General features: G+C 31.7%; 1 protein-coding gene across 3 annotated transcripts in view; it reads left to right on the plus strand.

Moving 5' to 3' along the window:
- Positions 1–13,136, plus strand: part of LOC142324099 (uncharacterized) — an 89,467-nt gene that overhangs the window by 68,173 nt on the left and 8,158 nt on the right. For all 3 annotated transcript variants that reach the window (XM_075364747.1, XM_075364746.1, XM_075364748.1), the window contains one exon: positions 6,283–6,536. In XM_075364747.1, coding sequence (XP_075220862.1) covers positions 6,283–6,536 — 254 coding nt within the window. The remainder of the gene's footprint in view (positions 1–6,282; positions 6,537–13,136) is intronic.

Here is a 13,136-nt window from a genome sequence, read left to right on the forward strand (position 1 = left end):
CTCTAATCCTACAATTATAGTCTTAGATATTAATGTTGCAACCATAAATCATATCATCCTAAATATATTGGTAAATTATTTAAAACAATTGTATTGTACAAATAAGTTTTTTAATTTATTTCTTAACTGTTTTGATTATTTTTGTTTTCTTTTATTTTAAACAATGAATGTCAAAATGAACTATTACTTATTGAAAATATTACTTATTACTATTCATGAAATAATTAATCTTTAAAAAACATGAAAGTGAAAAAATTTCTGGAAAATATGTTGAAAGTTATAGTGAAACTGCTGCAATATAAACGTGAAATAAATGCTATTAAATGATAACAGTAAAGGAGCTTATTAGATGGTTAATATTCAACTGAAAATAAATGTACATGGTCTAGGACATCAGTGATAATCCACCATTACTTAGTGTAGACAATACAGTTATTGTTATCTGTTAGTTTAAAGTACTAAAAGATTTTATTATTTAAAAGTTACAATAATTATATAGCTATCATGTCTTTATTGATATTTAAACATATTCATTTAGTAAAACCTGAAAAGCTGACTTTGTATAGAGTTATTCTGACTAAATAGATACATTTCATCCTGATATGAAACTTTCTCAATGTTCTACTGCATTAACAGATAGTCTGTTAAGCTGAATATTGAGCAATAGATTTGAAAGTATGTATATTCGAGTATGCTGTGGGCCAAACAACCTCTTACACTACGAGTCCACACTTCAGTTAATTAACACAATGGACATTATCTCTACACCATTCAGGGCTACCAGCCACCTTGGTATCAAAAACTCTGGTCAGTGTTCACACACAGATCATTGACTGGTCTGAACAACCCAGTGAATTTAGGCCTCTGAATATTCTCTCTATCTATAGGCCTCATATATGCTGATGTTCTTTTAATTCTCACGTATAAGTCTTTAATTTACAGTTTGTTTCTCTGGAGACAATAAATAGATAAATAAATAAATATAACTGGAGAAGATAAATTGTTATATCCTCTACAAAAAAAAAAAGATTTCTGCTCTACTTTAATAAAAAAATTGTGTCTGATCAATTCTCTTTCCCAGAAACTTTGGTATCATGCCAAAGACTGGGTCTCTCACTCAATACTATTGATAGGATGAATCAAAAATTTAATTTAACACTAATTCTAAACCTATAGTTACAGGTGGCACAACCAATCTTAATGCTTGGTGCCACAGAAGTAGCTACATTTTGAATCATTTTACTATCCTTTTAGCATAACATTTGCTTCATTACTTACAGCAAATGAGCCTTCATAAGATGTGTGGTATTAGTGTATTGGATCACTGAACACAATTTTTGAAATTTTCATCACCTCAATGTATAGCTAACATTTGAACATTATATTTTGAGTTTATATTATATCACTACATTTTTAAATATATATATTTAACAAAGTTAAACTTAATTGATTCCTGAAAAGTTTTTAATTAATATCTGACCATTTTCTGTAAAAATATGTTATGCATTTTTCAAAATGGTAAACATGACTAGAAATACAGAAGCGCATATGTGAAACTGGGAATTGTACAATAGAAGAACTACACATAAAATAGAATAATATGCAAATCAAAATGTATATTATCTTCATTGAGTGCTGGTGTTCCATTTTATTTTCAAACAGATATACAAAAGTTAATGAAAGATGATGATTAAATACACTAAATAATGGAATTTGAAATTACAGCAGAAACCATTTATTTTTAAATGTTAGAACAAAATATAACTGTTTTAATTAAAGAGGGTGAATGACATCCATTTTGCAAGAAATATTAGAATTTCCAAGGTTACTGTCATCAGAATCATCATCGTAATTGTCATTTTCACTTTTACCATCTTCATATAAAGAAATAATAATTGATTCCATAGTATTGTCAATAATGTGTTCTTGTCACATATATTCATCTTCTGTTTCCTTAATTTTTTCACAATACACCTTCCAATTTTTTTCACTCATATCAGCCACTTTATTTTCACATAGCCTTTGAACATCTTTTTTATCAAAAGTTACATTATGACTTGCTATGTATCCTTCAACTTCTGACCAAATCATCTCAAAAAGATTTAAATCCGGCTGGTATGGAAGTAGTCAGAGAACATCATGCCCTTTTCTTTTTTTTTTGTAAAATTTTGTCAAATACATAGACAGTAAATTTTACCTGTTTGATTTTTTCAATTCGTGCAACTGTGGTTTCAGCATCAAGGAACAGAATGCTTTTGCAACCACTTGATCATATCTTCTTTTCTTGAATTGGAAATTGGTGATTTTTCTAAAACAGCATTGTGATGGAGTGTGTTGTAAGAAATTATCATAGAATTATCAGGAAGGTTTGCAATTAAAATCTCTTCTATCCATTTTAAGTAATTTTACACTTTCATTCCACTTCTGTAATTGCCACTTTTTAAACTTGCTTGCCAAGTTAGTAAGGCGTATGGTGTCCAACCCATTTCTCCTCTGGCATGCACTATAATAAGTCCGCTGCCTTTTGAAATAGGGACTTATTACTTCTATCACCTGAATAATTATACCACAATTTATTTGAGTGCAAGAAAATAATATATATGACTCATCAAAGTTACTATCTGTCTACTTGCAGTTCTAAGTTTTTTTATGGCAGATTAAAAATCTGATACTGAATACACTTATGTCATGTCGCTCAGTGATAACCTTCCTGTTATTTTCATTGTTTCTCCATCTAAAGCCCAGTTCTTTTATTATTTTTCTCAAATTCATATTTTTTCCTGAATAACCAATGGCATCTTTATACGCTAACATTCTCTTCTTCACCACCGGCAGTTGTTTATGAATTTTGTGAAATTCATTTATAATCCATCTCACCTCCAATTGTTAAAGTCATCTAGTCCCGTTGCAGGCTGTTCACTGCGTTTGTATTTTATTGGAGTAAAGAAATCTCTGAAAGATTTTCAGCTAATTTTTTTAGTAACCTCTTTGTCTCCTTTCTCATTGTTTGGACTTGGGATTGCAATACCCCACATACAGGTGCTGTTCTTTCTTTATATTTCTTAATGTGAATCAGGTGTTTATCTTCCTTTTTATTGCGTGATGATGTCACCATATAAGCTTGAAGCTTTTGCATGGGATATGGAAGTGGAATTTTGTAGCATATTAAAAATCCCACGGCTGACCAGGATTCATACCTGGGACCTCCAGAAGAAAGGCTGAGATGCTACCACTTGCGCCACGGAGGCCGGCGTGTCATCTTCTTGTTTCATAAACTCATACACACTATTTATTATTTCCCAGGTCTGCAGTTGTAGTTTTTTTTTTTGTTTTTTACAGTAGACTAAAGATCATTCATAATTGTAAAACACTAAAAATATGCAACCAATTATAAAATGTGACTACCTTTTCTCAATCAAAACTCAAAATAAAAAGAAATGGAATTTGTAAAAATGCTCTTACAGTATCAATAAATACAGAACAACTAGTTAATCGGATTATACTCAAATAATATAACAATATTGTTTCTTGAAATAATTTTTTAAAAAAATGACTCATTTTCCTGAGTTATAATACTTGGCTTGTCCATATTTATTTTTGCAATAATAAAGTCACAATAGATTATAAAACTATGTGTGCATATGTCAGACAATTATAATGTTAGTTAATTTATCATTTACCTTTTGTCTGCTGATGTAATAATAATACTTGTTACGAGTAGGCCTACGTTTTTATAAAATTTAAAAATATACCATAAGATTTCTTTTTATGGCAAAATACTTAATCATTTATAAAATATTAATAGAATTAAAAAATATATAAACTAAATTATAAAATATTTAAAAAGTAATCCATAATATCATCCAGTAATATAAAATAATAAGTTGTGTTTACATGAAAGCAATTTAGTTCTGCGCGTGAAAATGAAACGGATTATTTTGAGTTTGGATAAACTGTACTAGCCGTCGTAGTCAAACCTTCAAGATTCATTGTGGCAACTTATGATAGGGGAATAATTGCTATCATATTAATGCATATCATGAGCTTTGAGCTATGTTTATCAGATTATTTATTTTTAACTTCAAATATAATCTTCATTCTCTTGTTTGTGGTTTTGAAAGCAGCACAATATCCTTCTTTCCTTGGTGATCATTATGAACATGTTTACATTTATTTCATTGGCCTGTAAGTTTAGATATGTAGTCATTAGTATGCAATTAGTGTTTTATTAGGTTTATTTCCTGATGTGGGTTTATGTATAATAGGTGCTGTAATCTATGAAAAAGCTGTAAGTTTATGCTGTGCTGTTTAGATGACTTATAAAAGTATAATTCAAATAATGATAAAACTATTCAGTAGAATATGAGTTAAGTGTAATTATGATTCTAAATACTGCATTGAGCAGGCCAGATGTAGTTACACATACAAAGAAAGCAAATAAGCACTAAACAACAAATTAAATCTATTTGTCACCTTATAAAAAATAACATACATTCATATACATACTATTGCCAAATTAGTACCTTAGAACTTTGTGGTAGCCCTAAAAAAGGCTGTTTTGGGATTTTTGTAGTGATGGTGCTGAAAAGGGCCATTTGTGTGTGATGAAATAACCCTCAGAAGGACTGTTAAGTCTGGTCCACTGGTCTCCGGTGAAGTTGGTTCAGCCCAGCGAGTGTTAGTCGAGGAGTTGTGGCTCATCTATTAGAAGTAGATCAAGCTTTCCCTCAGTGACAGTTGAGTCTCTGCTACAACATCCACTATAGTAGTGGCATCCAGAGCCCTGCAGTGTCAGGTTGGCATCAGTTGTTTACTATTGGCTGCACTGGCAGTAGACAACTGACACCAACTCACCAGACAAGCACGGCTTGGATTCTCCCCAAGCAGTGCTTCACCACAAGATCTCATGTTGGGCCAGCCAGGGGACTTCTTTCTTCTTCTTGGTCTGCGATAGAATGGCTCTTGCTTTGCCGAGCGTGGCTTATAAAGTCACCTACAAGTGGTAGAGCTGCGGCACTGCTATGGTGGGTGTGTTGTACAATCAGCTGGCTTGGTGGGGAGGAATGAGTTTGCAGGTGCGTAAATGAACTGCGAGATCCCTCATCTACTGGCCAGCATTGCACTGCAGATAGTAAGCACAGCATGTGGCACTACACACCCACACATTGTAAATTTAATAAAAACTATGTATTTAACCAACTGACGCATACAAATAAAATATAATATTTCATCACATAATAAAAAGCTTAACCACTTCAAGTGTAATTGACAGCTACACCACCTAACAACTCCAGCTTTATTAACCAAAAAAAAAAGAAAAAGTTAAATCAGTTATTTTAGAAATCCTTTTCTCCTGTGATATACAGGTTTTGAAGACATAAAAATTATAATCAAGTCAATCCAATATGACAAAACTTTAAACAAATTTGGTAAACTGTCGGATAAAAACTAATAAATATTCCCATCATGCAGAAAATCTCAGCTCATATTTGGTAGCAGTCTCTATGTTGTTTGTCAGCATCTCTTTCTTTTTATTTCTATCAAGATGCAGGTTTCTCCTTTTGAATTTCTTGCGAAGGCTTGCTTACAGGCAGCATTTTTTTATAGACCTAACAATATCTTAAATAAAACTAAATCATTAAAATAAAATAAACTTAAAAAAATAATACAAAATTTATTAAAAAAATTCTAAGATAGAAAAATAATATTTTCTAGATTCTTTAAATTTTTTTTAAGTTTGTGCCAAATTAGAGGTTAGTAAGTTGTTACTAGTTAGTTAATTTGTAAAGATTATAAGTTGTTTTTAACTTGACCAGACTTCTAAGTCTAAATTTCAATTATTAAAAAAGTATTATTTTTAATTTTATAGCATGTATTTTTTCAAAATAGTTTTATTGTTTTTAATTGTACATTCTATGGGAGACAAAAAAAGGGGAAAAAATGTAATTTAACATTTGAACAATCTGCCTTGATATGATTCTTAAAGAAATATCATTTATCTTTTTGTATAAATCCTTTTGTAGTAACAATTAAATAAATGGTTGTAAAATATTCTAAAAAGATAATTAGTTTTGTGTTGATGTAATTTGTCAAAAATTGTTGACTGGTCAGTTCATTCTGTAACTTTTTTCAAAAAAAATGTTAATAAGAAAATAAGATTTTCTAATGTGTCATCAGAGATTCTTCCTGTCACTCACTATGTTATCTAGCAATATTTGTTATTTTTTATGTTATTTTTTTAGGGTATTGTGACTTACTTGTGAATTTTCTTTATGATTTTAGATGAATTTGCTGAGAACCCAATTGAATAATAAAAGTTCTTCATCAGCTGGAGGAGGACGACACAATAGCGCAGGTAGTGGTGGAGGATCAAGACGTGGTGGAGGGGGAGGTGGAACAGGTGGCAGGGAAAGGGATGGTGGCAACAGTAGAGATAATAACGGTGTACAAGATAACAATAGCAGCCAGCATCATGGTCTCCATAGGTTCCCTCCATTGCACACACAACAATATTGGCAACGATCACGGCAACAAAGGTAAATCAAATCTTTGATGTGTTCTACAATTTTAACCACTTCATCAATCAAATTATTGATTGATGAAGTGGTTAAAAATCTAATCATTATAATATTGTACCTATAAATCCATTTTCTCATTATATAACATACATGAAGTAGTTATTATAACTGTAATGGAAACTAAGATACAATGTTTGTTTAGAATTTATTTAAGTTATGATATTTAAATAAGAAAAAATATACTACTTAAATAATCATCTATCAATAGTGGTGTATAAAAAAACAGATTTTTTTTTGTAACATGACCTAATAAGAAGATGTCTTATAGTATTTTCTGACCTGATTTCAAATCTGCAAACAAAAATTGAGTAGAGGGCAGGGTTTATTAGTAATACAGATTTAAAGAAAATCTCAATTTTTATGGAATTATTTAGTCTGTAGTATGATATCATCTTAACTAATAACTGCTTTTCTTTGTTTTCACCTGAATTCAGCCTCTGGAGTGTTCCTTTCCAGTCTCCACCAGTAGGCAAGCATATTCAGGCTCCATTTTTCTTTGCAGCATGTTTCCATCATTGTTATATTCTGGTGAAAGCATTCACCTTGCTTGTACTTATTGCCAAGGTTATGGAAAAAAGTCCAAATATGAAATATATGTATCTTTAGACATATTTCATCCCAGTTTTTTTTAGAGTTTTCAAGAAGTTCACTCATCAATTCTACATGGTTCTCAGCCTTCTTTTTGCCCAGGAATAATTTAACAATATTTTGAAATGATACCCTTGTTGCTATCTCATATTCATTAAAATCCTCTCAAAGTCTGAATCCTTCATTAGTTTACGTATCTGTGGTCCAGCAAACATTCCTTCCTTGATTTTTGCCACACTGATCATGGGAAACTTACTCTTAAGGTAAAAAGCTTGGCGTTTACTATTCATTGATTTCACAAGATAGTAAATCCAGTAAAGAATTTACATCATTGCAGTACATTGTATAATTTTACAGTTGCTGAAATTCTTGTTGCATAACATGAAAAAAACCACTTTTGGGGAGGTTACAGTCTTTAATCTTGAAGTCAGTAACTCTGACTGCATTTTAGACAAATTAATATTACAAACTAGATTATTAAGTTTATCTCAAGTAATTTTGTGAGGTTCAGGGCTCTCACCTTGGAAATCTGGTTTCTCTCCTTCATTACTTGCTAAATCAATATTTCAACATTTTTTCTAAATTCTATGTTTCTGGCAAAACTGGAACAGGTAACTTTTCACAATGTGGAATAGTTGTTATGGATGAAGACCATGCATAAGATTTCTTGAATTTGTGATCCCTTTGATTTTTGTAATACATAAATAACAGCCTTTCGAGTGGTCCTTAGGCTTTCTTCATATATTAGGAACAGCAAAAGGCCTATGTTGTGGTTTCCTACTTAACCAATTACTTATTAAAGTTACACAGGAATGACAGTAGATATGAGAGACCCAAAACCCTGATCTATTGTACACCCAAAATAGAGTTTATATGATTATTTTAACCAAAAGAGTAATATTTTTTATTTTATATTTAAAAGTTAATTTGACCACACATGTAGCAAACATTGTTAGGATGATTTATACAAGTCATTTTTATACAAATTACTAACAATGAAAAAAGAACCAATATGTATGAAGCACAACAAAAACAATATATATGTGCATCAGAAAAAGTAGGAACAAAACAAAATATCAAACTTTTGCCACATTATTCGTATAAAAACGAGAACGAATATGTTTTTCTGGTCTGGGTTATTCCACAGTAAAAATAATGGTTGAAATGACTATTTTAATTATCATGTCATTAATAAAGGCTATTAATTAAATCATATTACTGTGATAATTTGTTTCCCCAGTAGAAGATATGAGTCATAGTAAACAGTTAGTATTAATGTCATTCTAATACAATATTAGTCACACTGCAATTTACTCCTCCAAATTATTCACTTTGAGCCATTTATAAATATCTTCAGATATTTGTATTTCATTATTAATATAAACATTGACTCGCTACAAGTTTTTACAAGTGACAGTTTGAAAAACTGTTGCACTTCAGACAAATTTGAGATTATATTTAAATACAGCATCAAAAAATGCATAAAAATGAGCCAAAATTATCTGTGTAACAAAATTGTTGTAGGCCAGTGTTATCAAACCAAAATTCCTAGCAATAATTTGCACATTTTGTTATTTTAGGTTCTATTATAATCTCATTTATAGGTAAACTTCTTAATACAATATTTAAAAAAAAATAATTAACTGAAATCACTTATTTTAAATCTTTATAAGAATAAAAAGCCTGCTTAAAAAATAAATTTATTCAGCTGCCTTTTCTGATTAACTCTGCAATGTTGTATGTTAGGTGTTTTTACTTTTTTTTTGCAAAATTCACCTAGCATCATAAGCATTCTCTTAAACACCCTTCTTCTTTTGTAACATTCTTGATTAGGGTCTAATGTTAAAATATATAACATTTCTGTTAGTAGATGACAAGCTATAATCAGTTTTTTAGCATCACTTCAGACAAGTTTTCTATTTCATCTTCTCTTCTAGATTTTTACAAGTGCTCTTCTAAATCCTCATTTATAGGTTCCTAGTATGTGTTTCTAATACAATATCTTTTAAAATTAAATCTACAGTGCCTAGTTCATGTACTCTGCATACAGTCCAACTATTTACACTATATACTTACATTGTAGAGTAAGTGTGTTTTGTGGTTGTGATGCGGTCTGTGTATTCTTAAAGCACTGTATCCAGCTTGGACCCTAGGATTCATTACTTGTATTTTCCAAGAATCAAAATTCTTTGAGAGTAAGCATCAACAACATTGCACTAAATAAATGATTGCTATAAATTTCTTGGTTTTTAATTTGTAGATATCTAAACTGGTGAAAATATATCTGTGATTTTTGTGAAAAAATGATTTTTCATGGAAAAGTAGCATGTTTCAAGGAAAGTTGCTAGATTAAAACATTAAGAATAATTAATTGTTATGGTCCGATATTGTTACAAACTAGATAAGGAATTATTTTCAAGAGTGCCTTACCATGATGTGTTTTACAGAGTTTTAAAAATTTAGAATTGATGTAGGTCTGTACTAATTATTAGCCATTAAGTAGAGTCAAACATCTACACATCTATTTTTTGCATAATTTCAACAAAGAAAAAATATTCTTGAACAATATCAGTTTTACATATAAAAAATTAGAAACAATATAGTAAATAAACAATAGAAATTGAATGTATTATTACACACAGTACAGTGCAATTAGGGCTGTAACACCAGTATCCGAAAAAAAAATTGAAACCTGTCACGAATTGTTGATTAGCCTCCTCATAAGAAGTAGGAAAAAATCACACCGAATTGCATGACTTGTTTTGGCTGGAAGGGGATGGAAAGCCAGTAAAATGCTTTTTTTATTCTTTTCCAAATATCTCAAAAACTATGCGTTCTACTGCAAATATCACTCTATACCATGCCCTCCACAGTCTGTGCACATGGTTCAGCACTGCAAACCACTTCTTTGAAACTCACAGTTTCTTATGCATCTTTCAGAGTAAGCACATGTAAAGAGGTGAAGCAAGTTGTCAGCAGCAACAGCTTGGATGTTGTGATCGGGCATAGACATCCAGCAATCTTTTTCCAGGCCATTTTAGTGTTTCTTTCTTCACACTGTATCACTTTTTCACCTGATAATAAACTTTGAGTGTGTCTTATTGTACTGCAGCGGAAGTGGGAGGAAGTACAGCCAACTTGAATTGAGAGTGCACTGCTTTGTGATTTTTTTAAAAATAGTTTGTGATGCAAACTTTCAGAATCTTTATACCCAAAAAAAGAAAGGAAATAATGTTTCCCAGCATCAACTACAGCCTCTTCTGTTGCATTAGCGTTGTTGAATATCTGAAGTTTGAGGCAAAAAGCTCCATATCTGCTTGTACTTTTTTAAAAGGAGTAATTTTTCTTATCTGTAAATGGACAAAACAGTGTCACAACTGGTGAAAGCATAAACTGTTTGTACATCTTTCATTTCCCCAGTTCCTCATTGAATGTGTGAAATATTATTGATTTTTGCTTGTTGGTCACCTTTTTTTTGTATCATCTTGAATAGGTTGTTTTGTTGGTTGGAGCATGGGTGATCAACAGACCAATAAGTCATGTCATCACCAATTACCACTGCTTCAATTTCTTTCTCTGTTTGTAATAGCTGCAGAAACTATCTGTTGTGTCAGGATCCCTATTTGCTGGATAACTTTGCATTCTACTACCTGTAAATGCCTCGTCAGTAGAGGTATCAATTACATCTTGTGTTTACTATTTGCAAGAAATTTTCCTTGACTGCAGGTGACGTGAATCATGTCTTCCACTTTCACCTCAACATGCGCAGTAGAGCATAATCTCCATGTATGTTCTTCATCCTTAGTGCTATATTCTTCCCCATACCCATCAAAAGCAATGGTAACTTTATCAGTATTGAGAAACAGTGAATCCCATGTATTACTGATATATTGCTTTAAAGGTTGCAGGGCATTGCTACACAATATAATGGAAGAGGTGTCCTTCATCAATACTCTATGCAACTCCAGTTAGTTTTTGTGAGGGCAGATGGATCATTTATTTTAGGTATCAACACTTTAACCATCATAGGCTCACTCCCCTTTCTCCAGATCAATCCAGATTCATCAAAAAGTGAGGGAGTACAAGCAGAGAGCTCGTATTTGAAGGTTTCTGCCAGTTACTCTTCCCTTCTTACTGTTCATACCATCTGGTGTAAAAGCTGGTTGGTTTGAGTTCACAAAAACAATATCATTACAGATTTTTACTGCTCTTGTAACAGTAGTGAGAAACTTAGCAGCATACTTTTTTTATAAGCAAATGTCACTAAAATCTTTGCCTTCAATCTCCTTCAAAGCTACTACACCAGTCTCAAATGCCTTATTACAATTAATATTTTCATCAGCCACAACACCTGTGGATAGGGAAAAAAGTTCTGGTAGTTTTGAATATTGGTTGTATTTTTGAAACCAGATAACAAAGCACTGTGAGTCTTTGATATTCCCCTGTTGTGTTGCCTCTCACAATTCAACATGCTGCTCTGAGATAACTCTTGAGCACCAACAAATGCCTCTATTGTCAACAATGTTGGCACAGGAAGGCGTAGAGTTCACCCAAGTGGCAGTAGTGGATGCTGTAATCCCCCTGTCTTTAGTCAAGCCACCTCTACTTTTCATTGCTTTCATCAGCACATTTTTGATCACCAGGTCATTCCAGATCCCTGACTAAAATTTGTCATTACATCAGATTGTAAAGAAACCTGATGTTATAAACTTGTAAAATCCTTCATCACACAATGTACTCAAAATTTACAGTCTTGCAGGTATACATGGACTGATTTAGCATAATTCAAGTGACCGGTGGCATGAAGATAGGTAGCATTTGGTGCACACATTGAGGGTGAAGGAAAAGTCCCTACTTCTCTCTGCCTTCACAAGCATAACACAACTAAACGTGGTGGACAACAAAACACTCCATGATCCAAACAACAACTGAACAAAACGATAGCAGGTGGCCAATTGCTCAAGCCTCTCCACGAGCTATTCAACTCCCCTCCTCTTATGGTCCATCCCCTACCTCTTGCCAGTAAAAATTCAATGAAATTTACTCCCTTAATATTTCTGTATCCATTGACTTCAGCAAGAAAAATGTGTAGGAGAATTCTTGTTTGAAATTTGATGTTATTTACTTTTGTCTAGAGTAATTTTTGTGGTAGAATGAATAGTTTTTGAGATATTTAAAAAAGAGAAGCATTTTACCAGATTTCCAACCCCTCCTCCCTAAACCCAACACACAGTTCACTGGGACTTATCATCACTTCTTATGAGGAGGGTAACAAACAATTTATACCATGTTTCAGTTGGTATTTTTTTTTTTGCATGTTGGGGTTATTTTTTTCTAATTGTACTGTACTAATACATAAGGGGTGTCCTAATCTTTTTAAATGGGAGTCACTATCACTGTCCTAATGATACCTTCACTAAAGTTAATTACATCCAAAAGCTCTATCTAATTAGAGTCAAAAGCTCCTGTAGAAAAAAGTTCAAGTATTTTGAAAATAAATCATTTAACATTTAAGTGTTGCAACCTTTTGTCAATCTGTCTTTGAAATGTTAAAATTGTTACCTAAGGGGAGTACTTAATATAAAAATTCTTGAACTTCTTAACACTTATTTGAAAATATTTTCATTTGTTGATATTAACTTATGCTTGCTGGTACTTTTTAAGTGTTGTAATATGAAGTAGCTAGTTCTTAGGAGTTGATTTTTCTTAAATTACCTTATTGCAAACTTATTGCTTTCCTTACAAGTCAATGTGACAGAAGCAACCAAGCTTCTGTGCATGATGCTTTTGTTTTATAATTTTGTATTTCTGTTTTTTATATTATTTAACATGTATTTTGGAGCTTTATTTTAGATATAATGGAATTTTAGGAAAATATCTGTAATATAGATATTAGACTAAACCGCCTGGTTAGTTTAGTGGTTAACTTGTCATCGCAAAATCAACTGATTTTCGAAGTCAAGAGTTTTA

Source organism: Lycorma delicatula, chromosome 4, assembly GCF_047948215.1.
Source record: "Lycorma delicatula isolate Av1 chromosome 4, ASM4794821v1, whole genome shotgun sequence".
Classification (NCBI taxonomy): domain Eukaryota; kingdom Metazoa; phylum Arthropoda; class Insecta; order Hemiptera; family Fulgoridae; genus Lycorma; species Lycorma delicatula.